The 25,588-nt window shown below is 43.1% G+C and overlaps 1 protein-coding gene across 15 annotated transcripts in view; it reads left to right on the top strand.

The window, feature by feature from the left end:
- The window catches only part of plekha7b (pleckstrin homology domain containing, family A member 7b), a 636,198-nt gene that overhangs the window by 598,861 nt on the left and 11,749 nt on the right, over positions 1-25,588 (top strand). For 14 of the 15 annotated variants that reach the window (XM_038808072.1, XM_038808076.1, XM_038808066.1 and 11 more), the window contains 4 exons: positions 7,147-7,296; positions 13,433-13,566; positions 14,113-14,255; positions 23,964-24,051. In XM_038808072.1, the coding sequence (XP_038664000.1) occupies positions 7,147-7,296; positions 13,433-13,566; positions 14,113-14,255; positions 23,964-24,046 (510 nt within the window). In that variant the 3' untranslated portion in view covers positions 24,047-24,051. The remainder of the gene's footprint in view (positions 1-7,146; positions 7,297-13,432; positions 13,567-14,112; positions 14,256-23,963; positions 24,052-25,588) is intronic. The other variant, XM_038808068.1, reaches the window with a different exon arrangement.

Below are 25,588 nucleotides of genomic sequence, written 5' to 3' on the forward strand. Positions count from 1 at the left end.
GCATTCTGGATGTTTATAATTGCCTGTTAATACATCACAGGTTATATATTTTATGCATTATCAGAGGTCTTCAGCTATCTAACATTGCAAAAGGGAGTGAATTTTATGCTCACAATTCATGGACCAAGAATGGTAACAAGAGGAATGAAAAGGGAGCCATTCATTGAAACTCCAGCTGATCCAGATGTTCCTCCTGCCTTTTGATCCTATCACAGTATATCAGTCAATGTGTTGTGAAGAGATTGAAGACAATTTCAGCGCATAACTGAATCTAAGAGGGCGATGTAGGGTGTGTTGTGATGGAGACCAGTTTATGTTTCCTGCATCAGAAATGACACCTTGTTAATGAACAACAACTTGTATAAAATTTTAAGACATAGTAACATCCAAACATGTTTCAGAGGATCATAATTCCAGGGACATTTGACACAAAAACCAAAGAAGGTGATGTTCAAGAGGGCGAAGGCATTAGGAAATACTTGCTGAATGAGGTGGATTAAGGGAGTGTCCTAACAGGTGGGAGATGGGGCGGAGAATTCCAGAGCTTGGCACTGAAGCAACTGTTGTCTTTTAAAGTTTATTCTTAAAATAATCATGATAAATATCTGTTGGCTAATGCTGAACTTTTTAAATGGATCACATTTACTGTTGCAATCTGTGAGATGTGGATATATAAAACAATGTGGATATGTATTCAACATGGGGAATTAGCTCAAATGGTAGGCTTAGCATGTGAGAGGTAGTGGGATCGATGCCCGCATTCTCCAATCTATTTTACATGGGTAGCACAAGTGGATAGCACTGTGGCTTCACAGCGCCAGGGTCCCAGGTTCGATTCCCCGCTGTGTCACTGTCTGTGCTGAGTCTGCACATTCTCCCCGTGTCTGCATGGGTTTCCGTCGGGTGCTCCGGTTTCCTCCCACAGTCCAAAGATGTGCAGGTTAGGTGGATTGGCCGTGATAAATTGCCCCTGGTGACCAAAAAGGTTAGGAGGGGTTATTGGGTTATGGGGATAGGGTGAAAGTGAGGGCTTATATGGGTCGGTGCAGACTCGATGAGCCGAATGGCCTCCTTCTGCACTGTATGGTCTAAGTCTAATAAAACGCTGCTTCCACAAACATAGAAACATAAAAAATAAGAGCAGGAGCAGGCCATTTGGCCCTTTGAGCCTGCTCCACCATTCATTATCACCATGGCTGATCATCCAATCTGTTCCCGTTAGCTCCCATATCTTTTGATTTCTTTAGTCCCGAGAGCTATATCTAACTCCTCTTTAAAACATACAATATTTTGGCCTCAACTGCTTTCTGTGGTAGAGAATTCCACAGGTTTATCACACTTAAGTGCTCGGTGATGTAGATTATCAAACCCTGGGGATTTATCAGCCTTCAATCCCATCAATTTCCCCAAGACCATTTCCCTACTAATACTGATTTCCTTCAGTTCCTCCCTCTCATGAAACCCTGTGTTCCCCAAGATTTCTGGTACCTTATTTGTGTCCTCCTTTGTGAAGACAGAATAGATGTATATTTTTAGTTGGTCAGCCATTTCTTTGTTCCCATTATAAATACCCCTGTTTCTGATTGTATAAGACCTATATTTGTCCGCACCAATCTTTTTCTCTTTACATACCTATAAATGGTTTTTAGTCAGTTTATATGATCCCCTCAAGCTTGCTCTCTCACTTTATTTTCCCCATTCGTATTCAATCCCATCATCCTCCTTTGCTGAATTTGAAACTGCTCCCAATCCTCAAATCTGCTGTTGTTTTCTGGCCAATTTATATGCCACGTGTTGCAATGCACCCGTGCGCTCTTTGAATGTTTTCCATTGCCTAATCAACATCATCTATTTAAGTAATGTTCCCCAATCCGTCAGAGCTAACTCATGCCTCATACCATTGTAGTTACCTTTATTTAGGTTCAGCAACCTAGACTCAGAATCAACTATGCCATTCTCCACCTTGATGAAGAATCCTGTCATATTATGGTCGCTCATCCCCAAAGAGTCTCTCGCAACTAGATTGCCAATTCTTGCTTTCTCATTACACAATACCCAGTTTGGATGGACTGTTCTCTAGTTGGTTACTCAACGTATTGGTCCAAAAAACCATCCCGCATACACTCCAGGATCCTCATCTATCGTATTGTTATTAATTTGATTTGTCAATCTATATGTAGATTAAAGTCACCCATAATTACAGATGTACCTTTATCACAAGCATCTCTAATTTCTTGTTTAAAGCCATTCCCAACACCACTGCAGTTTGCAGGTCCACGTACAATCCCCATCAACATTTTTTGCCCCTTGGTGTTTCTCAGCTCTACCCATACAGATTCCACATCGTCGGAGCTAATAACCTTCTTCACTATTGTGTTAATTTTGTCTTTAACCAACAGTACAATCCCATTGCTTTTTCCTTTCCCCTTAGGACATCAGTCCTTGTCCTGCCCAGGTGTATCAGATATATTTTGCTATTTCTACTCTGGTAGTAATCCTGAGATCACTACATTTGAAGTCCTACTTTTCCACTTCTTAACTTCCTATATTCTGCTTTTCATATGCCATCCCTTTTTTACCTATGTTGTTTGTAGTAATGTGTATCACGATCACTGACTGTTCACCCTCCCCCTCCAGAATGTCCTGTAGCGGCTCCGCGACATCTTTGACCCTAGCACCGTGGAAGCAACATACCACCCTGAAGCCGCAATTGCGGCCACAGAAGTGCCTATCTATTCCCCTTAAAATTGAAGTCCCATGACTATTTTATTCCCACAATTTTTACTCCTCCCATGTGTAGCAGAGCCAACCAATGTGTAATAACTTTGGCTGTTGCTGCTTTTCCCTGAGAGGTCATTCCCACAACAGTATCCAAAGCAGTGTATTTGCTTTGATGGGGAATTGCCAAAGGAGATTCCTGCACTGCCTGCCTCATCCTCTGGCTCTGCCTGGTGGCCATCCATTTCCTTCCTGCTTATGGAATCCGAGCATGCGGTGTGACCATCTCTCTATACATGCTATCCATAATACTCTCCTCCTTATGGAGTGTCCCCAGCCACTGCTCCAGCTCTGAAAACCGGGCTTCCAGGAGCTGCAGCTGGAGACACACCCTGCACATATGCTGGCCCTGAGCACAGGGGCTTCCCACACAAAGCGGGAGGAGCATACATCGGCTTTGAGCTCTCCTGTCATTACCTACCTCATTAAATTAAACCTTTTGGAAGATATTTAAAATCAAATCATATTAATTACTGTAGGGCCCTTCTTCCTTGGTCCTTGTCACCACAGAATATAGCCCTTACAAAGTATAGACCACAAAATATAGGCCTTACAAACAAGAAGTGATAGAAGTAGTAAATAGTTACCCGATTGAACACAGCTGTTTTCACTTGCCCCGCATCACTTTTGAATCCTGATGTCACCTCAGCAGCTCCAAATTCCAAGTTAGCACTCCGCCCTCATTCTCGCTGCTTCTCATGCTCCTTTATCCTCTCGGCTCCACTCTCAGCCTCGCCCTTCTCCTGATCTTTTATCTTCCCAGTTCTGCTCACAGTCTCGCTCTTTCTCGTGCTCTTTTGTCTTCCTGGCTCTGCCCTCAATCTCGTGCTCCTTTATCCTCCCAGCTCCACTCTCAGTCTCGCCTCTTTCTCACGCTCTTTTATCCTCCCAACTCCACTCACAGTCTCGCTTTTTCTCGTGATCCTTTATCCACCTGGCTCCACCCTCAGACTTACTCTTTCTCACGATCTTTTATCCTACCAGCTCCACACTCAGCCTCACCTCTGTCTCGGGTTCTTTTATCCTCCTGGCTCTGCTCTCAGTCTCGCTCTTTCTCTTTTATCCTCCTGATCTGCTCTTTCTCGTGCTCCTTTATCCTCCTGGGTCTGCTTTCAACCTTGCCCTTTCTCCTGTTTTTTTATCCTCCCCAGTCAGCTCTCAACCTCACTTTCTCTCTCATTCTTTTATCCTCCTGGCTCCGCTCTCAGCGGTGCTCTTTCTTGTGCTCCTTTATCCGCCCAACTACGCGCTCTGTCTCACTCTTTCTCATGCTTCTTTATCCTCTCGGTTCCGCTCTTGGTCTCGCTCTTTCTCGTAATCCTTTATCCATTTGGCTTCCCTCTCACTTTCTCACCCTTTTGTTTTATCTCCGTGACTCCGCTCTTTCTCGTGCTGTAAGTGATGCCTTGATTCTGTAGCAGATATCATGAGTCCCAAATGCAACCCTGTTATGATTTACAATCTGTTAATAGCACAGACTATAAACACTGACCAGAACACAGCGCTATTCCCTTCAGCTTTTGTACTGAGACTTGTCTGGGAAAGCAGCCTGAATTAAGTAAAAGTACCAATTGAAAATATTGAGAACCTTGCACTTTTTGTTGCTATTGGTTTAAAACTTGTTGAACTGTGCCGGCAGTACTGCCACAATGTTTTTTTTTAACCAATCTGAGATGTTCACAAATAAAGATGAATGGGCAGCATTCAACCCACCACACCACCCGCCCGACAAATTTCTGGCCAACCATGCTTTGCCATGTGTCTCATATCCTCCAATGTTTTAGATTAGTTAAAAGCATGAGGTTAGTTGATTTCTTGATTGCGAGCCCTGACAACCTTGTAAGGAGTTTCAAACCTTGCTGGTAAAATGCTGTTGAAGATGTAAGAAGCAAGATCTCATAGGAAAGATGGGATGTGGATCTGTCTCACTACATGTTGATGACATTTTCAAGCTTGCTGATCTTTTGCCGTCTGTGGCACTGTGCCCAGTAACTGGTGTTGGCATCGTCAGTGAAATTGAGAATTTTTAATTCTAAGCTGCTCTTCAGAACATAAGAAATAGAACAAAGCCATTTGGCCCTCTTTATTTTTTTACGTTTGATGAGCTGTCCAATTATTTTTTAAAATAAATTTAGAGTACTCAATTATTTCTTTTCCAATAAAGGGGCAATTTAGCGTGGCCAATCCACTTGCCCTGCACATCATTGGATTGAGGGGGTGAGACCCACGCAGACACACGGAGAATGTGCAAACTCCACAGGGTCGGTGACCCGGGGCCGGGATGGAACCCTGGTCCTCGGTTCCATGAGGCATCAGTGCTAACCACTGTGCCAGCATGCTGCCCTGTCCCTCTTTATTTTTGTCCACGTCTTCATATTCCCTGAATAAAGAGCACATTTAACCTTAAGCAAACTGAAGTTGATCCCAAAATACCAGTAAGAATCCTGAAATTAAACCTAATAGAGAGGAATCATAGGTCTTTACCCAAGACCCATTTTTATTTGCACATTGTTTTTTAAGTTATTGGTTTTCTCAGGTTGTACCAGCTTTCTTTGAAGGTGTTCAGCAACTTTTCCAAGATTTGTGGGTTGCTATATATGTTGTCCAGACATGTTCATATTATTTATTTCAGAAAATTACAGTCCATGCTTTGCCATTCATTTTTTTTATACCCAGAAATATTTAATGTCCTTCAATTTTCCAGCAATTTAAAATATACTGTGTGATTTAGTTCAGTTAGCATTATCATCACTAAAAACCTTTGTTTTTTTTCCTTCGGTGTTTTCATTTCAACACATGTAGTTGTTCATATTAACTTACATTTCTAGAGGCATTGGACAGGTTATTCAAATGGTCCTTCATGCATGAGCTAACACAGTAAGAATTACTATTTAACCTAATCCTGCTGAACACCACATTACAGGCACTTGGACACATTTAGTGATTTTGGATAGTGATGCTGGTTGATTTTATTTCTGTCTTCCACCTCTCCTCCCCCCCCCCCCTTTCAGCTCGGGGTAGGTGTGTCCACTTTTCCTGGCTGAGATCGTCTACTCATTTTAGACTGGGCGCTCTATGCTTCTTTTCAGTTTGTTTGTCGCACAGTCTCTCTTCTATTCTTGGTTGTAATTAAATAACTTTAAATATCTTTGTAAAGATATTTTACAAACTGATTCTGACATTTGGCAATATAGATTCTGATGAAAGAGAAGGCTGAATTCACTGCAACTTCTACTTGGGCAAGGTTCGAGTGCGCATATATGTTTGAAGGCCACCCTTTGCCTTTTATTCTAGTTCTTAATAATGGTCTAGTGTGCAGATTTGTCAATTCTGTATCTTTCTTGTTCATTGTCCCCAGATTAACTGTATGGTGCAGCTACATCGAGTGGCTGATTTCAATGTAGCCATAGAGCTAAGTGTGCCATCTCTTCATGTGAAAATGCTATAAAACACTTTGAACAACAAAAGGGTGCCTTGATAACAAAAGAAACATTGTTGAAGTTGATACTTCGAGGCCACAGACGCAATGTGTTACAGATATCTCAACTGAAGGTGCTCTAGTAATAACTCCAAAATTAAATGGAAATGTTACCACATTTATAGTTAGCGTACCCAGGTCTTGGCAATAACACAGTACAGAGAAATTTCTTATTCTTCTACATGATATCCTCTTGCTCTGATATTATATTTGGGTGTGCATTGATAAACAAAAGTAGCCTATAAATATTAAATAATTTGAAAAAAGAAGTTCTCTCAATTATCTATTGCGCCACCACCCTAAATCTAACCTAAGTGATTATTATAATGCCAATATTCTGAGACGTGGTTATTGCAAGTGCTATGTCTTGCTGTACCTGTACAATACAATGGAGGTTTGCAGCACACAAAGTGGTTATTCAGCCCATTTTGTGAGTTATTTGCTTTAGAGTAATTCCGCATCCTAAAAGTATTCCTACATCACACAACTGAAGGGATTGTTTTTACCATCCTAAAAACTGAGCTTTGGGCGAATATTGGGCAATACTTTTCAATCGATAATAGACTTTATAGGAATATGTGTCTTCAAACCCTTTCAAACGTGCTGGTTTACCACAGTGGGCTTAATAGCTGGCTTGCAATGCAGAACAATGCCAGCAGCGTGGGTTCAGTTCCTGTACTGGCCTCCCCGAACAGGTGCCGGAATGTGGTGACTAGGGGCTTTTCACAGTAAGTTCATTTGAAGCCTACTTGTGACAACAAGCTATTATTATTAATTTAATATTATTATTATTATTACATGCATTTTTACTCTAGGGATGTATCTTCTGGCTCTGCCTAATGTTGCAGCAGTATGTTAACAGATTGCAATTATTTGTTTGTCCTCTTCAGTGGAAACGTGAACAAGAATTTGATTTGCAGTTATTGGAAAAAGCAGTGAAAGGAGAACAGAATAATCATCAGGATGGGCTTCTAAAGTCGGTGCCAGTGGTGGAAGCTGATGTGGAACCATTAGACTACAATTTGGATCTCAGCAAAGAGGTAATAATATTACTGCACATGACTCCCAATTATCTACTTGGAAAGGAAGGAAAAACTTGCGTTTATTAAGCACCATTCACAGCCTCGGGACATTCTGAGACACTTCACAGCCAATGATTTACTTCTGAAGTTTAGACACTATTGCAATGGAAGATATCACGGTGGCCAATTTGCACACAGCAAGGCTCACCGAGAATAAAATGGCGAGATAACCTAGTTGGGCGAAGGGTAAATGTTGATCAGCGTACTGGGAGAAAATATTACCACTGGCTCTCGGAGGTCTTGGTTTAACATCAAGTCAAAAGAACATCTTTCTCAGGACAGAAGTTAAGCTCCACCCTAGATTGTGCGCTCAAATCTACAAATTGGGGCAGCATGGTTGCATTGTGGTTAGCGTCAATGCTTCACAGCTCCAGGGTCCCAGGTTCAGTTCCCAGCTGGGTCACTGTCTGTGCGGAGTCTGCACATCCTCCCCGTGTGTGCGTGGGTTTCCTCTGGGTGCTCCGGTTTCCTCCCACAGTCCAAAGATGTGCGGGTTAGGTGGATTGGCCATGCTAAATTGCCCGTAGTGTCCTAAAAAAGTAAGGTTAAGGGGGGGTTGTTGGGTTACGGGTATAGGGTGGATATGTGGGTTTGAGTAGGGTGATCATTGCTCGGCACAACATCGAGGGCCGAAGGGCCTGTTCTGTGCTGTACTGTTCTAAAAAAAATCTTTGGAGTGGGACTTCAAGCCATGACCTCCTGTCTCAGAAGCAAGAGTGCCACAGCTGAGCCACAGCTGACACCTAATATACATTCTTATGCTAGACCAGAAACCTTGTCTCCTTGATCTAACAGGAATGACGAGTACTTTGTGCATTGATTGTACATCATTCCAATGTGATCAAATTTTCCAGTTGTAGTGTAAAAAGGTCAGGACGAAAAGATCACAATCTTAACGACCCCCAAGGTATGATGTCGCCAGGGGATGGGGTTGCTTTGGTGGGGTGGAGGTTCTCTCAGATCAATAACTCACAGTTGTCCAGATGCAATATAAAAGTAAATGTTTATTCACAGATCTTCAGGCACTCACAAAAATAAATAAATATCTAGCTCTTCATTGAGCCAATCTTTACACGCAGTAAGGTCCGCCACAATGTCCTCCTCTCATTCACGCAGTGGGCTTCTCCTCTCGCAGGATTCAGTACTCTGCTTCTATAGTCTGATCAGACTGCATAGCAGATCCCTGATGCACTGATTTCACATCAGCCTGTCATGTGATTTCCTGTGGCCATCTTGCTGTGAGAGTGCTTGTCGAGAAACTGGAGGAAAGTACTGTCATAGAATCATAGAATTTACAGTGCAAAAGGATGCCATTCGGCCCGATGAGTCTGCACCGGCCCTTGGAAAGAGTACTCTACTTAAGTTTAAGCCCACACCTCCACGCTATCCCAGTAACTCCATCTAATCTTTTGGACACTATGGGGCAATTTAGTATGGCCAATCCACCTAACCACATCTTTGGACTGTGGGAGGAAACCGGAGCACCATGAGGAAGCCCACGCAGACATGGGGAGAAAGTGCAATCTCCACACAGACAGTCATCTGAGGCCGGAATTGAACCCTGGTCCCTGGCTCTGTGAGGCAGCAGTGCTAACCACTGCGCCACAGTTTTTATTCAATGCAGATTAGCCCAAATACTATGACGTTTCTAATGCTAACTGAATTGACAGATACTGTCTGGAAATTCAGCCCCTGTTTGCAACTTTGAACAAGTACAATTATAATGATGGTTTGGTTGCCTCACATCAAAGCATCAAGGCACTATTTAATTTTTTTTGACTGACAACACTTATTATCTTGCCTTTTGGATAAGCTCATGGTATTTAGCTAAGAAATTGGCTCTTATGGTTTATTTCATGCAGTTCTAGCAAAATCTGTTGAACTGCTGCCCAATTCAGATACTCCTACAATTACAGTACATGCAGTCAGGTCTGAATATCTTTATCACTGTACTCATCTGTGAAATTAACTTTCTATATTACCAGTAACCCAATCTGAATTAAATTCTACCAAATTTCCAGATGAAACTAACTGCAAACTCACTTGCTCATAATCACGATGGCAAAAAAGTCTTAACACACACTTTTCATAAACTTTCATTAAGAAAGCTTAATTCAGCACCTGTCTGTGAACAAACTCCTCATATTAGAAATTTTGTTTTAATATTGTCCTTTGTGCAATGCTTGCATTGTCCAAAATCCTTCCAGCACACAGCCCCTGATGACACCCCAATATGGAAAATTAGAAAAGATTGTGCCATGTCATGAACTCTTGCCCATTCCGCCTTTTACTCCAACCCATTCCGCCTTCAGCCCATAGCTCAAACCTCCTAGAAAATAACGCTGCTTAGAATGATTCCACAGCAAGCAAATTCACAGAATATTAACCCACTTTTCCAGTCCCCCATTTACAACTCTAATCAGTGGGTCCCACCAGAGGTTAACTGCAATCTCAGCAACAGCTTCTGTTTCATTGAATGCCTGATTATTTATATCTATTCTTTTGACCCTTGATCATCAAGTGAAAGTTTATTAAGCCCTTTTTAAAGGAGCTTAACAGATATACATTTTCTAAGTCTTTTCTCTTTGGAGAGAGTTCCAGATTTCCATGGGTTTTTGCATGAAGAAGTGATTCCTGAGATTATTAATGAACAGCCTAGCTCTAAATTTAAGATTCAGCCCACTTGTCCTGGACTCATCGACAAAAGCAAATTGTTTCTTAGTATCTAACCTCAATTAGATCACTCCTTAATCTTCGATACTCAAGAAAATATAAACTTGATTGATCAATCTTTTCCTCTCTGTGATTGAGAGAGACTTGAGGTCAGTAGCAGTCCTCACAATGCCACATCCGCTGATGCATCACCGTTTAGGGATCAAAGATGGAGGTCGGTCCCATATTGTATGATCGATTTTCCCACTGGAACATTGATGCTCAGGGTAGCAAATTTTGGATTTTGAAATTGATTGATTTAAATTAGCATGTCTCTGACTTCAGTCATCACAAACTCTTTTCTGTTGAAATGTAATTAAATACTTTCCATTTTTCCCAAATGGATGAGATGTCAATAACCTTAAACTGCATGTTGCCTCCCAAAAAAGGGTGGGATGGGAGCATGTCAAATTAAAATGCCTGGAACAGGAGCCTAACCCACTTTCTGTTTTAACTGAGGCGATGTGGGGGGTGGGTGACCAACCTGTTTGTGAGAAATGGATTGGCGATTTAAATATTGAGGCTGCGTGCCTTCATTTTAGCATTCATTCTATTATTGACCAATTTGACATGCCCCCATCCCACGCTATTGACTCTAGGTGGCAGGATTTTCTGAACCGCATGGAGACTTGTTACATAATAGGGACGAGAAGGACTGAATGTATAAGTGCCTTTACATTACTGCTTGTTGACCAGGAGAGCAGAATTGTTTCCATTGTGCCCAACCAGCTAGCTAGTAAACCAATGACCCTCCTCATCCTTCATTCCCAATCTCCTTATCTTTCAGCACACACTTCCCGATCTCCGAATACCAACAGAATTCTTGACAACTATTTAACCCTTGCTCCCCTGTCCAGCTCTCCCCCACCCCTGTGATCCAGACACCCCAATTTCCTATGATTGATCTCACTTCACACCTCCCTGTTCTCATGCCCTTCAGCTTTCCAGCCCTGAATTCTGCAGGACGTTCAGGAAACTCATTTTCAAACCACGCAATGGCACCTCTGTGTCCCACCTCCACTCCCTTTCCCCAACCCTGCACAGAACTCAGTTAAAATCCAGCATCTCATGTGGTATTTGAATCAGGAGACTGAAAACTGTGTTTATTGAGTTTTTCAAGTTGTTTTGTGCTGGCTGGGTACACTGGGTCAATGGATATTACCACTGTTATGTCACTTGAATGATTATATATTTAAGACAATGCGTGAGGCTGTTAATGTTATATTTGAAAAAAAGTTCAAACTATTTGACTAGCCAAAAGAAAAAAAACTGGAGGTGTGCGGGGAGAGCTGCTGTGAAGTGCCATGTACTGAATGTTATACAAAAGTCGTTTCAGACAACCTTTGGCAAGGAACTGTATCGAAAAAGTGAAGTCAAACAAAACATTCATGCATTTTTCAACGCCCCATGCTGTCAGTGAGGAACTCTTATTCCTGCCGTTGCTGAATGAGGACTCAAACTAATACCTGTACTGTCTAATGGTAGTCTTCCTGCACTGGGAGGAAGGAAGGCATTGAAATGACATGCTTGAAGCTGGAAATGTTAACCTGCAGATGCAATTTTCATCTAACCCATCAAAATTGTATCAGCCTCCTGCGTTGCAACTATAGGTGGCTGAATTGATGCCCTGTTGTCTAAGCCATTGTCCCACATCCTGTGGTTGTCAGCATAGCTTGATAATGGAAACTAAAGGAAAAACAGGTCTTCATTGGTTGGGAGTCTTCTAATTTGTTTGCTTTTATCAGGGCGGCACGGTGGCACAGTGGTTAGCACTGCTGTCTCACAATGCTCGGACCCGGGTTCAAATCTGGCCTTGGATGTGTGGAGTCTGTACGTTCTCCCCATGTCTGCGTGGTTTTCCTCTGGGTGCTCTGCTTTCCTCCCACAGACCAAAGATGTGTGGGTTAGGTGAATTGGTCAAGCTAAATTGCCTGTAGTGTCCAAATGTTAGGTGGGGTTATGAGGTTACAGAGGTAGGATGGGGGAGTGGGCCTAGTTATGGTGCTCTTCCAGAGTGTTAATGTAGACTCGATGGGCCAAATGGCCTCTTATGCTGTAGGGATTGTATGATTCTCTGATAATTGTAAATGTAAAGAAAATTAATCATGAAAACCTATCAGACATTTAATAGTGTTTGTCAAATCAAATGACTATCTATGTCTATAAGGTCAGAAATATAATTCTTTGTGTTTTATTAAAATGTTCACTGTACCACAACCATAAGGTTGACTAGCTGCCATAAACCTCAAGGATGCATATATGCCATTAATATCCTGTCACCTAACTGGATGCAACAAAGTATCATATTCTTTCCAAGATCCAGTACCAGAGCAAAGAGTTGCAGATTCTGATGTTAGCACCAGAGTTCTTAGTGAGAGCTTTTCTGTAGTAGCAATAACATTATAGATCCAATTTCTATGCCAGCTCTTTCGTAAAATGCAGTAATAGCAGCAATAGGCCCAATCATTACGTAATAGTGGGGGGGGTGGGGTGCAGACAGGAAAGTGGAGTTGAGATCACAACCAGATCAACTACGATCTTATTGAATAGTGAAGCAAGCTTGGAGGGCTGAATGGCCTACTCCTCCAACGTTCCTACGCTGGGTGTCCTTGGTCCTTGATTCTTAGCTCTGCATGATTTTAGTTAAGGAGTTGAGACTGTGTAGAACTAAATTGACCATACAGAGCTTTTTACCTGCTTAGATATAGAGTTGTTGCATACCTTTCCTTTATCCTCCCTCCAGACAAATCCTCATTCACAGTGGATTAACCCAGATGAAAGTCTGATTAGTATCACTGTCACTGGTGGTGGCCTTCAAAATCATGAGATTCGGACCTCTTTATTCAGTTCCGAGCAGACTGTATATGGATGTTTTGTGTGATGTGTTTATCTGTTAATTGCTTGCAGATTAGTGGTTTGCATGAATGCAGTGTTTAGACTTTCTGGTTGTGTTCTCATCACATCAGCAAAATCGTATGCTTACTGAGTTGAAGGGTTTCCGTGCAGGGGAATGGAATTTTCCCAGTTTGGTCTCCCAGTATTAGTATCAAGCCATTGGTCAATGTTCCTCAAAGAAGAACATAGCCAGTATGATATTTTCCACACCAGCCTTTTCGAGATCGTGCGACATGGTGCAGCAATGTAATGAATGAAACTTGACACAAAAGGTCCTGTCTGTCTGGTCTCATCAATAGGGAGCTGCAAATGATCTAAATAAACGTCATGCAGAATCCCTTGCACCCAGGAGAGGCTGAGACTTGTTATTTCAATCAGCTGAGCTAAATTTAAACCCAGGTCTGAAAGGTAAATGCAGTGTCTACCCAAATGCACCAGTCTGTCCTCCCATTCCTTGTTAATAATTTGGTCCTTTATTTCTTTTCAGTTATCGAAGCCGGACATGGTTCTAATTCCAGAACGTTACATAGAGATGGAGCCCGAGGAACCGCTCACCATTGAGGAATGCGAGGCGCGGAGGCGCAAGGTGCAAAAAATCAAAAACATCCTTTCCAAGTTGAGGTACTAGATATATAAATATATTGTTTCTTTGTTATTGCGTAAATTGAAAAAAAAAATCTATTTGTGAAAATAAGCAGTGTTGTGAGAATACAAACTCAGTGAGTTTTAATGTAGGACAATTTCAAATCTTAAAAAGGATCAAAAATCAGTTTACAGCACAGCATTTCTATCTTTCCCAACTCTAGGTAATCACTGGTTCCTACATTATAACTATTTAGGGTAACAATGGGTGGAAGACGATGCGGCTGAATGGGGTCAAATGAGTAAATGTTTATCAGAGAATTCGGACTCCCTTCCTGCCACGTTTACTGTTTAATACCTTCAGTATTTAAGAGACCAGATAGACAAGACCTTTTGTTTAATATTTCATTCATAACATTACTGCATCATGTCACACAATCTATTTCCCATTACTTCACTCCAGGAGAAAATGCATATGACAGCATTGTTTTGGCTGCCATATGTCAACAACTCTAATACTGAACTCTGCTGTTTTACTTCTGGATGTGTCACGTATAATTACGGTGTGTTTTTGTTGTGCATCAGTTATCAGAATGTGCAGCCAGGAGTTAACTACATCAGTGAGAACTCCCTAGATCTCGATTCCCACCTGCAGGAACGCGAACGCATCATCACTATGTCATATGCATTAGCATCTGAGGCTTCCCAGCGTAGCAAAATGGTAGCAGGTAAGTGCCATAGAATTCACATTAAAATGCATAAATTGAATAAAACTGTTCTGTTGTTTCTTGTAAAGTCTGCTTTCATATCTGTTGTCGAAATATGGTTTTGAGAATAGGGTAAGGCTTCCCCATGCTTTGGAGGTGAAAATTGGAAGCTCGGCAGTGCTGGGATGCTTTTATGTATCCACTGCACTGGCTGATCATTCATATTAAAATCAATGTTATTTGATAAAGTTAAACAAATGTCAAAATTGTTCTTTGAAAACACACCATGTACATGAGACATATAGAATTCTCAACGGGCTTGAAAGTGTTCATGCTGAGAGGTTGTTTCCCCTTGTGCGAGAGTCTAGGATCAGAGGGAGTAATCTGAATAAGGGGTCACCCAATTAAGAACGAGATGAGGAGGAATTTCTGCTCTGAGGGTAGTGAATCTGTAAAATTCTTTAACGCAGAGGGCATTGGAGGTTAGGTCATTAGGTATGTTCAAGGCTGAGGTCGACACATTTTTAATCAGTAAAGGAATCAAGGATCTTGGGGATAAACTGGGAAAGTGGAGTTGAGAATTATTATATCAGATCAGTCATGATCTCATTGAATGGTGGAGTAGACTCGATGGGCCGAATAGCCTACTTCTAATTCTGGGCGGGATTCTCTCAGCCTGACACCGGGCCGGAGAATCCCCGCGATCAGAGCGGTGAATCAACGCCATTGTCGCTGGCGTGGCGCAGGCCACTCCAAGCGGCCATCGTGAAAACGGCGAGTCCCGCCGGCGCCGTCCACACCTCCTCTCAGCCGGCGGGACCTCGGCATGGAAGGGTCGGGGTGCAGTCTATGGGGGGGGGGGGGGAAGGGGGGGGGTCCGACCCCGGGGGGGGGGAGGGCCTCCAATGTGGCCTGGCCCGCAATCGGGGCCCACCGATCGGCGGGCTGGCCTCTCTGTCTGCCGCGCCGGCCCCTGTAGCCCTACTCCATGTTGCATCGGGGCTGCCGAGTTGAAGGAAGCCATTGCGCGTGCGCGCATCCTGCGGTGCCTAGTTCGCGCCGGGATCAGCAGCTGGAGCGGTGTGAACCATTCTAGTGCCATGCTGGCCCCTTGTAGGGGCCAGAATTAGTCATGGGGTTGGCCCATTCACGCCGTTGTAAAACACGACGCGTTTACGATGGTGTGGACACTCTGCCACGGGATTAGAGAATCCCACCCTCTGTCTTGTCCAAAACATACATTGTAATGGCTATGGTGCAAATTTGTACAATGCAGTGAAGTTAGATCAGCCACGATCTTATTGAATGGCAGCGTAGGCTTGATGGGCTGAGTGGCCTACACCTGCTCCAAATTTGTATGTTTGTATATTAGTTACTGGTTTTAATTGAGGCCTATGAGACATTGCTCACTTTGCTCCTGTCTATCCATGTAGGTGTGCTGGACTGAAAGTACTTTGACCAGAATGTTAAAGCAATTGCTAAAGTGTCAATTCCGGTTTAAAATTTTTCTTCTTTTAATTTGCATCATCGTCTGTTAGAAGGAGGTAACACAAGAATATCTTTGATTGAATTAACCACTGAATTCTCCCTAGTTTACTAGAAGGAGGCGTCTACTTTTTAACATGTTTGCTAAGAATGAGAGCTCATTGTCAGTGCCAATCCATTTTTCAAAGTACTATGGGTTGAATCATGTAGCAGGTACCCTGTAATTTTAAGAAATGGAAGTGGAGCCTAACAGACTGTTGGGATAATGCCTCTGCTTTGCTGGCTGCGAGTATCTGCCATGAAGCAAGTTTGGGCAATTCCAATCCCAATCCTAATTGAACATTAGACAAGTTCATAACAAATCTAAACTGTTTGCTGTAGAAATGTCTGGAGTTCTGTTGTGGGACCGTTCTTTACGGGTGCAGACAGATTTGCTCTATTCAAGGACAATCTCCAAACTCTACCAAGGTAGACACCAGAAAAAAGTTTTTTTATATCCACTTTTCAGCTGAAGATGCTGACAAGTGCTGGGTTACAGTTCCACAGGTACGAGCAGTCCTCCAAGTGGCCTTTTTCCATGTGTGAGCCCATCGGGACGGTAGGTTATTTGACCTCAAAACCAAGTCCTGTTCTACTCTACCCTCATCTAAAATCCATACATAATTGTTTCCATGCAGAATCACCTGATAGCAGGGAAATGTGGTTGACTGTTTGCCTCACTCTCGCCCAGCCGGCATTACAACATTCTCACTCCTATTCCAATTGAGCTTAGCTAATTTAAGAGATCAAACCCAAGTGCCAGAGCAGCTGATATATTTAGCCATTAAACCATCAGCAGAACTAAAGAGAACCTTTATGAGCAACTAAGTAACACATTAACTCATTTTAATTTCCTCTTCAGTCTTCACTCCTACAGTATTAACAGAATGATGTGCGAAATATGCAGTTGCATGTTCATTGCTGTTGCTGAACAAAGTGCAAAAAATTTAATTTGATTTCTGCACAATGATTTATAATGGTCACTAATGGTCACGTGGGGTTTTAATCACCACAAGCAAAAGTGTTCCTCAGTCCTTGCCGAATGTGCAGTTGGTTTGAACGCAGGTCTTTTACTTGGGGTTCTGGCATCAAATCCAGTACAGATTGATTGGATACATGTTCTCTCTCTGACTGTAAGGACCAAACTGAGCTGGGTCAGCCTTAATCCAATTTTTCCACTGGCTACGAGTCACCAGCACCAAACCGCTTACAGTGTTGCACTTAATGCCACTGAATGACTTATTTTGCACAGAAAGCCCATAAGGATGGCAGAAAATGGAAAGTTCAAACTGAAACAAACTTTGGCCTACATTGAAGTTGAGGCATGGACGTGAGATGAAGTAAAACTACTTTTATCCTGTGTTCCATTTATTCAATAGCATCCTGGGGAACATACAATATTGAATTGGGTACAAAGGTAGGGGAAAATGTCCCATAGAACTACATAGAAATTTCAACACCCTATGTAGGCCCTTTAGCCCAACCAGTCCTTGCTGATGTTTATATACTACATGAGCAGTGTTCCTGTTCTCCAGTGACCCCTCTGTTCCTCTATCACTTGAAGCCTTGTTCCTTCAACAATCTGTTTAACCTATTCTAAATATTAACACTGTTACTGCTTTGTTCACTAATTCTGACAGTGCATTCCACAGCCTCACAACACTGTATAAAAAGGTGTCTCCTGCTGTGTCCTAAATCTATTATATTTAATCTTGTATCAGTGTCCCCTCTAGCCCCCTCGGCCACTAGAAGCAATATATTTCTACATGCCGTGTCCCATTATTTCTCTTTGACTCAGCAAATGTTGTATGTTGGTTGTGATCAGCTAACAAAGGGGTTGTAAGAGCCCTTTGTATTGTAAGAGCATAACTATATACAGATATACAAGACTACAGGTAATACTCAGCCTAAGCCATGAGCTTTCTCTAATTAGACTCAGTCATGTGACTTTAACATCATGTGGCTGCTACTGTTTCTGCAGTCGCACGCGTTAACTCTTTCAGCCCTGACCACTCTTAATGGGCAGCATGGTAGAACATAAGAACTAAGAGCAGGAGCAGGCCATCTGGCCCCTCGAGCCTGCTCCACCATTCAATGAGATCATGGCTGATCTTTTGTAGACTCGGCTCCACTTTCCGGCCCGAACGCCATAACCCTTAATCCCTTTATTCTTAAAAAAACTATCTATCTTTATCTTAAAAACATTTAATGAAGGAGCCTCAACTGCTTCACTGGGCAAGGAATTCCATAGATCCACAACCCTTTGGGTGAAGAAGTTCCTCCTAAACTCAGTCCTAAATGTACTTCCCCTTATTTTGAGGCTATGCCCCCTAGTTCTGCTTTCACCCACCAGTGGAAACAACCTGCCCGCATCTATCCTATCTATTCCCTTCATAATTTTATATGTTTCTATAAGATCCCCCCTCATCCTTCTAAATTCCAACGAGTACAGTCCCAGTCTACTCAACCTCTCCTCATAATCCAACCCCTTCAGCTCTGGGATTAACCTAGTGAATCTCCTCTGCACACCCTCCAGTGCCAGTATGTCCTTTCTCAAATAAGGAGACCAAAGCTGAACACAATACTCCAGGTGTGGCCTCACTAACGCCTTATACAATTGCAACATAACCTCCCTAGTCTTAAACTCCATCCCTCTAGCAATTAAGGACAAAATTCAATTCGCCTTCTTAATCACCTGTTGCACCTGTAAACCAACTTCCTGTGACTCATGCACTAGCACACCCAGGTCTCTCTGCACAGCAGTATCCTTCAATATTTTATCATTTAAATAATAATCCCGTTTGCTGTTATTCCTATCAAAATTGATAACCTCACATTTGTCAACATTGTATTCCATCTGCCAGACCCTAGCCCATTCACTTAACCTATCCAAATCCCTCTGCAGACTTCCAGTATCCTCTGCACTTTTCACTTTACCACTCATCTTAGTGTCATCTGCAAACTTGGACACATTGCCCTTGGTCCCCAACTCCAAATCATCTACGTAAATTGTGAACAATTGTGGGCCCAACACGGATCCCTGAGGGACACCACAAGCCACTGATTGCCAACCAGAGAAACACCCATTAATCCCAACTCTTTGCTTTCTATTAATTAACCAATCCTCTATCCATGCTACTACTTTACCCTTAATGCCATGCATCTTTATCTTATGCAGCAACCTTTTGTGTGGCACCTTGTCAAAGGCTTTCTGGAAATCCAGATATACCACATCCATTGGCTCCCCGTTATATACTGCACTGGTAATGTCCTCAAAAAATTCCACTAAATTAGTTAGGCACGACCTGCCCTTTATGAACCCATTCTGTGTCTGCCCAATGGGACAATTTCTATCCAGATGCCTCTCTATTTCTTCCTTGATAGATTCCAGCATCTTCCCTACTACTGAAGTTAAGCTCACTGGCCTATAATTACCCGCTCTCTGCCTACCTCCTTTTTTAAACAGTGGTGTCACGTTTGCTAATTTCCAATCCACCGGGACCACCCCAGAGTCTAGTGAATTTCGGTAAATTATCACTAGTGCATTTGCAATTTCCCTAGCCATCTCTTTTAGTACTCTGGGATGCATTCCATCAGGGCCAGGAGACTTGTCCACCTTTAGCCCCATTAGCTTGCCCATCACTACCTCCTTAGTGATAGCAATGCTCTCAAGGTCCTCACCTGTTATAGCTTCATTTCTATCAGTCACTGGCATGTTATTTGTGTCTTCCACTGTGAAGACTGACCCAAAAAACCTGTTCAGTTCCTCGGCCATTTCCTCATCTCCCATTATTAAAACTCCCTTCTCATCCTCTAATGGACCAATATTTACCTTAGCCACTCTTTTTTGTTTTATATATTTGGAGAAACTTTTACTGTCTGTTTTTATATTCTGAGCAAGTTCACTCTCATAATCTATCTTACTCTTCTTTATAGCTTTTTTAGTAGCTTTCTGTTGCCCCCTAAAGATTTCCCAATCCTCTAGTCTCCCACGAATCTTTGCCACTTTGTATGCTTATTCCTTCAATTTGATACTCTCCCTTATTTCCTTAGGTATCCACGGTCGATTTTCCCTCTTTCTACCGTCCTTCCTTTTTGTTGGTATAAACCTTTGCTGAGCACTGTGAAAAATCGCTTAGAAGATTCTCCACTGTTCCTCAACTGTTCCACCATAAAGTTTTAGCTCCCAGTCTACCTTAGCTAGTTCTTCTCTCATCCCATTGTAATCTCCTTTGTTTAAGCACAAAACACTAGTATTTGATTTTACCTTCTCACCTTCCATCTGTATTTTAAATTCCACCATATTGTGATCGCTCCTTCCGAGAGGATCCCTAACTATGAGATCATGAATCAATCCTGTCTCATTACACAGGACAAGATCTAGGACCACTTGTTCCCTCGTAGGTTCCATTACATACTGTTCTAGGAAACTATCGTGGATACATTCTACAAGCTCCTCCTCAAGGCTGCCTTGACCGACCTGGTTAAACCAATCGACATGTAGATTAAAATCCCCCATGATAACTGCTGTACCATTTCTACATGCATCAGTTATTTCTTGTTTATTGCCTGCCCCACCATAACGTTACTATTTGGTGGCCTATAGACTATTCCTATCAGTGACTTTTTCGCCTTACTATTCCTGATTTCCACCCAAATGGATTCAACCTTATCCTCCATAGCACCGATGTCATCCCTTACTATTGCCCAGATGTTATTTTTAAATAACAGAGCTACACCACCTCCCTTACAATCCACTCTGTCCTTCCGAATAGTTTGATACCCTCAGATATTTGACTCCCAGTCGTGACTATCCTTTAACGATGTTTCAGTAATGGCCAGTAAATCATAGTCATTCACGATGATTTGCGCCATCAACTCATTTACTTTATTCCGAATACTACGAGCATTCAGGTAAAGTACACTTATGTTGGTTTTTTTATCTCTGTTTTGAATCTTAACATCTCCAGTTTTATTCCTTTTAGTATTTCTGGGCCTATTCACTGAGCTCCCCTCAGTCACTGTACCTTGTACTATCGCCCTTTTTGATTTTTGACTATGGCTTCTCTGCCTTACACTTTCCCCCTCACTTCCTTTTGCTTCTGTCCCTGTATTACTACCTTCCAACTTCCTGCATCGGTTCCCATCCCCCTGCCACATTAGTTTAAACCCTCCCCAACAGCTCAAGCAAACACCTCCTCTAGGACATCGGTTCCAGTTCTGCCCAGGTGCAGACCGTCCGGTTTGTACTGGTCCCACCTCTCCCAGAACCGGTTCCAATGCCCCAGGAATTTGAATCCGTCCCTCTTGCACCATCTCTCGAGCCACGCATTCACCCCATCTATCCTGACATCCCTACTCTGACTAGCTCGTGGCACTGGTAGAAATCCTGAGATTACTATCTTTGAGGTCCTACTTTTTACTTTCACTCCTAACTCCCTGAATTCAGCTTGTAGGACCTCATCCCATTTTTTACCTATATCGTTGCTGCCTATGTGCACCACGACAGCTGGCTGTTCACCCCCCCCCCCCCCCCCTCACAGAATGTCCTGCAGCTGCTCCGAGACATCCTTGACCCTTGCACCAGGGAGGCAACATACTATCCTGGAGACTCGATTGCGTCCGCAGAACCGCCTGTCTATTCCCCTTACGATTGAGTCCCCTATCACTATAGCCCTGCCATTCTTTTTCCTGCCCTGCTGCGCAGCAGAGCCAGCCACGGTGCCATGAACCTTGCTGCTGCTGCCTTCCCCTGAAGAGCCATCTCCCTCAACAGTATCCTAAGCGGTATAGCTGTTTTGCAGGGAGATGACCGCAGGGGACACCTGCACTGCCTTCCTACTCTTGCTCTGTCTTTTAGTCACCCATTTTCTATCTCCCTCAGTAACTTTCACCTGTGGTGTGACCAACTCGCTAAACGTGCTATCCACGACCTCCTCAGCATCGCGGATGCTCCAAAGTGAGTCCATCCGCAGCTCCAGAGCCGTCAAGTGGTCTAACAAGAGCTGCAACTGAACACACTTCTTGCACGTGAAGGAGCCAGGAACAGTGGACGTGTCTCTGAGCTCCCACATCGCACACGAGGAGCATGACACGGGTCTGGGATCTCCTGCCATGTCTTAAACCTTAGGTAAACATATACAACTACAATTTCAAAAAACGAAAGAAAAATAAATAAATTAGACAATGAAGAGAAAAACTACTTACCAGTCACTTACTAGGATTAAAAGCACCTCCTCCCCACCCAGCTTCGAATTCCCAAACTCACTCTTGGTTGTGCCTCACTCTGTCTGTGTCTTCTCTGGCTCACTGGGAGAACTCACCCAGGGTCTCAGATGCTCTCTGGTTCTCTCCCTGCAGATTAAATGTTACAGGCCAGAAGAAAGAGAGAGGGAGAACAAAACAGTAGAGAAAAATCACCTCCCCCACTCAGCACAGAATTACCTCACTGCACCAAATTTCCAAGTTCCAACTTCCCACTCCGGATGTGCCTCACTCCGGCTGTGTCTTCTCGACTTGCGTAGCATAGTGGTTAGCACTATGGTTTCACAGCGCCAGGGTCCCAGTTTCGATTCCCGGCTTGAGCCACTGTCTGTGCGGAGTCTGCACGTTCTCCCCATGTCTGCGTGGGTTTCCTCCGGGAGCTCCGGTTTCCTCCCACAGTCCAAAGATGTGCAGGGTTAGGTGGATTGGCTAAGCTAAATTGCCCTTAGCGTCCAAAAAAGGTTAGGTGGGGTTACGGGGATAGGGTGGAGGTGTGGGGATAGGGTGGAGGTGCAGGCTTAGGTAGGGTGCTCTTTCCACGGGCCGGTGCAGACTCAGTGGGCCAAATGGCCTCCTTCTGCACTGTAAATTCTATGCAATAGTGATCTCCCTATATGGTGAGCCTGACTTAGCAATTGTGGTGCCATATATAGATTGTGTCTCAACTTCAATATTCTCTGCTTCTTTCTGCCGCCATTATCCCTTCCACTTATATACGGCCTTATGAACTCGTGGTGATGCTTTTAATGTCTTGTGAACCTAAATCCTCCAAATATTCTTTCACATCTCCAGCTTTTATCCAATTCAAAGTATAAAAATTCTTTTTCATTCTATTTTTCTTCTAACCGAAATGCTCCTCTTTTGACTAATTTCCATTGGATTCCATCTGCCACTGAGCCCATTGTAAAATCATTGTAAAATAATTTACAGAGCACCCTGTGTTCATTACCTGCTCAGTTAATTTGAATTCACACTTTCGGTCACATCAGCTCCTCTAATCCAGTTCATCCCCTGGTTCCCCTCTGTGGTGACTGTTCATTTCCTGCGAGGACATAAACATTCTGGGAGTACAGGGGAGGTTGCTGTTTCTGGACCACTGCCAAATTAGTCTCCAGGAGGTGCAGGAGAAGTATTTGGTAAATATCCAGCATTTCCCCAGACCACCCGTCCCAACAGGAGCCTAGCCTTTATTTGGCATCTCTTCAGAGCACCAGACTGCAATTAGAAACACAGAAAGGTCTGTGATCAGATCTGTGCCCACCATTCCAAGCTGCCATGTTGAGTCTCTGTTGCAGCGCAATAAAATATATCAAATTATGGTTAGTTTAGCTGTTTAGGTTCAAAAGGAATTAAGATGCTAATACACCTCTGCTAAGTAACAGAAACATCTCATTATTCCTGCCGCTAAATTAAATTGATCCTGACCAGTGACATCTATAAGAAAATGCATGTGCAAACATTGGCTGAGAATGCAATTACTATCAGCTGCAGTGCCCTTTTGGTTGAGTAGCCTGATGACAATTCGTGTCTGCATGTGAAGAATGTCCACTTGGGTATGACACTGGAGGTTTACTATTGCTTGTGAAACTGTATCCAATGTCAATCGGTGCGTTCAGGAAAAAAAACGAAAGAACTTCCGATGAAGGTACAAATTACTTGAGTTTTATTGTGGTTCCTCTGATTTGATACCTTCAAAAGATCACCTTGTGATCATCCCTGGATATCTTTTATTCGGTCCATAAATGTTGATCACAGCTGTGTGATTATTGCATGTGGGCAGAATGTCATTAAGAGAATTAATAACCTGCTGCCAAAGCAGTGAGAGAAAATAAAGCATGCCATCACAAACAGGCTGGCTAACATTGTAAAATTGCCACTGTCTTGTTAACCCTTGTCTTTAACAATTTGTGCCCTTGTCTCTCTGTATGTGATCCCTTCCAGCTCAACAGCAAGTCCATCCGTCTTCAGAACCTTCCCCTCCTCACTCCCCTCTTAGCAATGGATTCCACTACACATTTGTGTAAGCAAAGTAAGAACTAACAGATTTTTAACCTTTTTTTTCTTGCTTTAACTGGTCCATTCTGTTGATTACAATCTTAGATTTACGCTGTGCACTAATCTTGTAGCTCCGTCAATGAAATTATTTGGCATTTAAGGTTAAGCCAGAAAGAGGAGTAGAGAACAAAGTTTCACATTCTCAATGGTGTCATCAGCTGATCCTGGTCTTCTATTCCAGGAATACTCAGCAGTTGATGCTACAGTCATCCACTTCACAATGAGCATTTTATGAAGTGAATATTAACTTGACCCTGCTATTTAGCTTCAAAGATATTCTGTAAAGTATTTGGAAAGGTTTGCAACACAGTACTGATGTGGCACAGTGGTTAGCATTGCTGCCTACGGCGCTGAGGACCCGGGTTCGAATCCCGGCCCTGGGTCACTGTTCGTGTGGAGTTTGCACATTCTCCCCGTGTCTGCGTGGGTTTCGCCCCCACAACCCAAAGATGTGCAGGTTAGGTGAATTGGCCACGCTAAATTGCCCCTTAATTGGAAAAAATAATTGGGTACTCTAAATTTAAATAAAAAAAAAAAAAAAAAAAACACAGTACTGATGTCGGGGACAATGTTATTTATTGGGCGTTGGAACTTCGGCAGAAGCAAAAATGTGAATTTCAGAGGAACAATAACCATAGTTATATAAAAACAGCTGAGAGAGTAAATCGGGGCTGGAAGTGAGTGAAGACTTGTCAGATGTCCCTACCGACAATATACCACTGTGCTGCTGGCACCACTGCTGGGTCTGTCCTGCCAGTCAGACAGGACATACCCAGCAGAGGTGGCGACACAGAGGTGTACAGTCGGGAGGGAGTTTCCCTGGGAGTCCTCAACATCAACTCTGAACCTCATGAACTCTCATGGCTTCAAGTCAAACATGGGCAAGGAAATCTCCTGTTGATTATCACTGTTAGCTGATGAATCAGTTCTCCTCCATGTTAAACACTGGGTGGAGGAAGAACTAATGGTGGCAAGAGCGCAGAATGGACTTTGGGTAGGGGGCACCAATGTTCGGGGGCATCAATGTCAATCCCCAAGTGTGGTTCGGTAGCACAGCTACTGACTGAGCTGATTGAGCCTGGAAGGACTTAACAGCTAGATTGAGTCAGCGACAGGTGGTGAGGGATGCATCTATCCATGGCAGTATTGGTAGGAGTGACCACCACACAGTCCTTGTGGAGACAAAGTCCCATCCTCACATTGAGGATACCCTCCATCATGTTGTGTGGCACTACCATCATGATAAATGGGATAGATTCAGAACAAATCCAGCAACTATTCACTGGGCATCCGTGAGGCATTGTGGGCCATCAGTAACAACAGAATTGTATTCAACCACAATCTGCAATATCATGGCCTGGCATATCCCACATTATCGTTGTCACCAAGCCGGGGGATTAACCCGAGTTCAATGAAGAGTGCAGGAGGCCATGCCAAGCCAGGTATACTGAAAAAAGAGGTGTCAACCTGGTGAAGCTACAGCACAGGACTACTTGCATTCCAACATACGC

The sequence above is a fragment of the Scyliorhinus canicula genome, chromosome 9 (genome assembly GCF_902713615.1).
Source record: "Scyliorhinus canicula chromosome 9, sScyCan1.1, whole genome shotgun sequence".
NCBI lineage: Eukaryota > Metazoa > Chordata > Chondrichthyes > Carcharhiniformes > Scyliorhinidae > Scyliorhinus > Scyliorhinus canicula.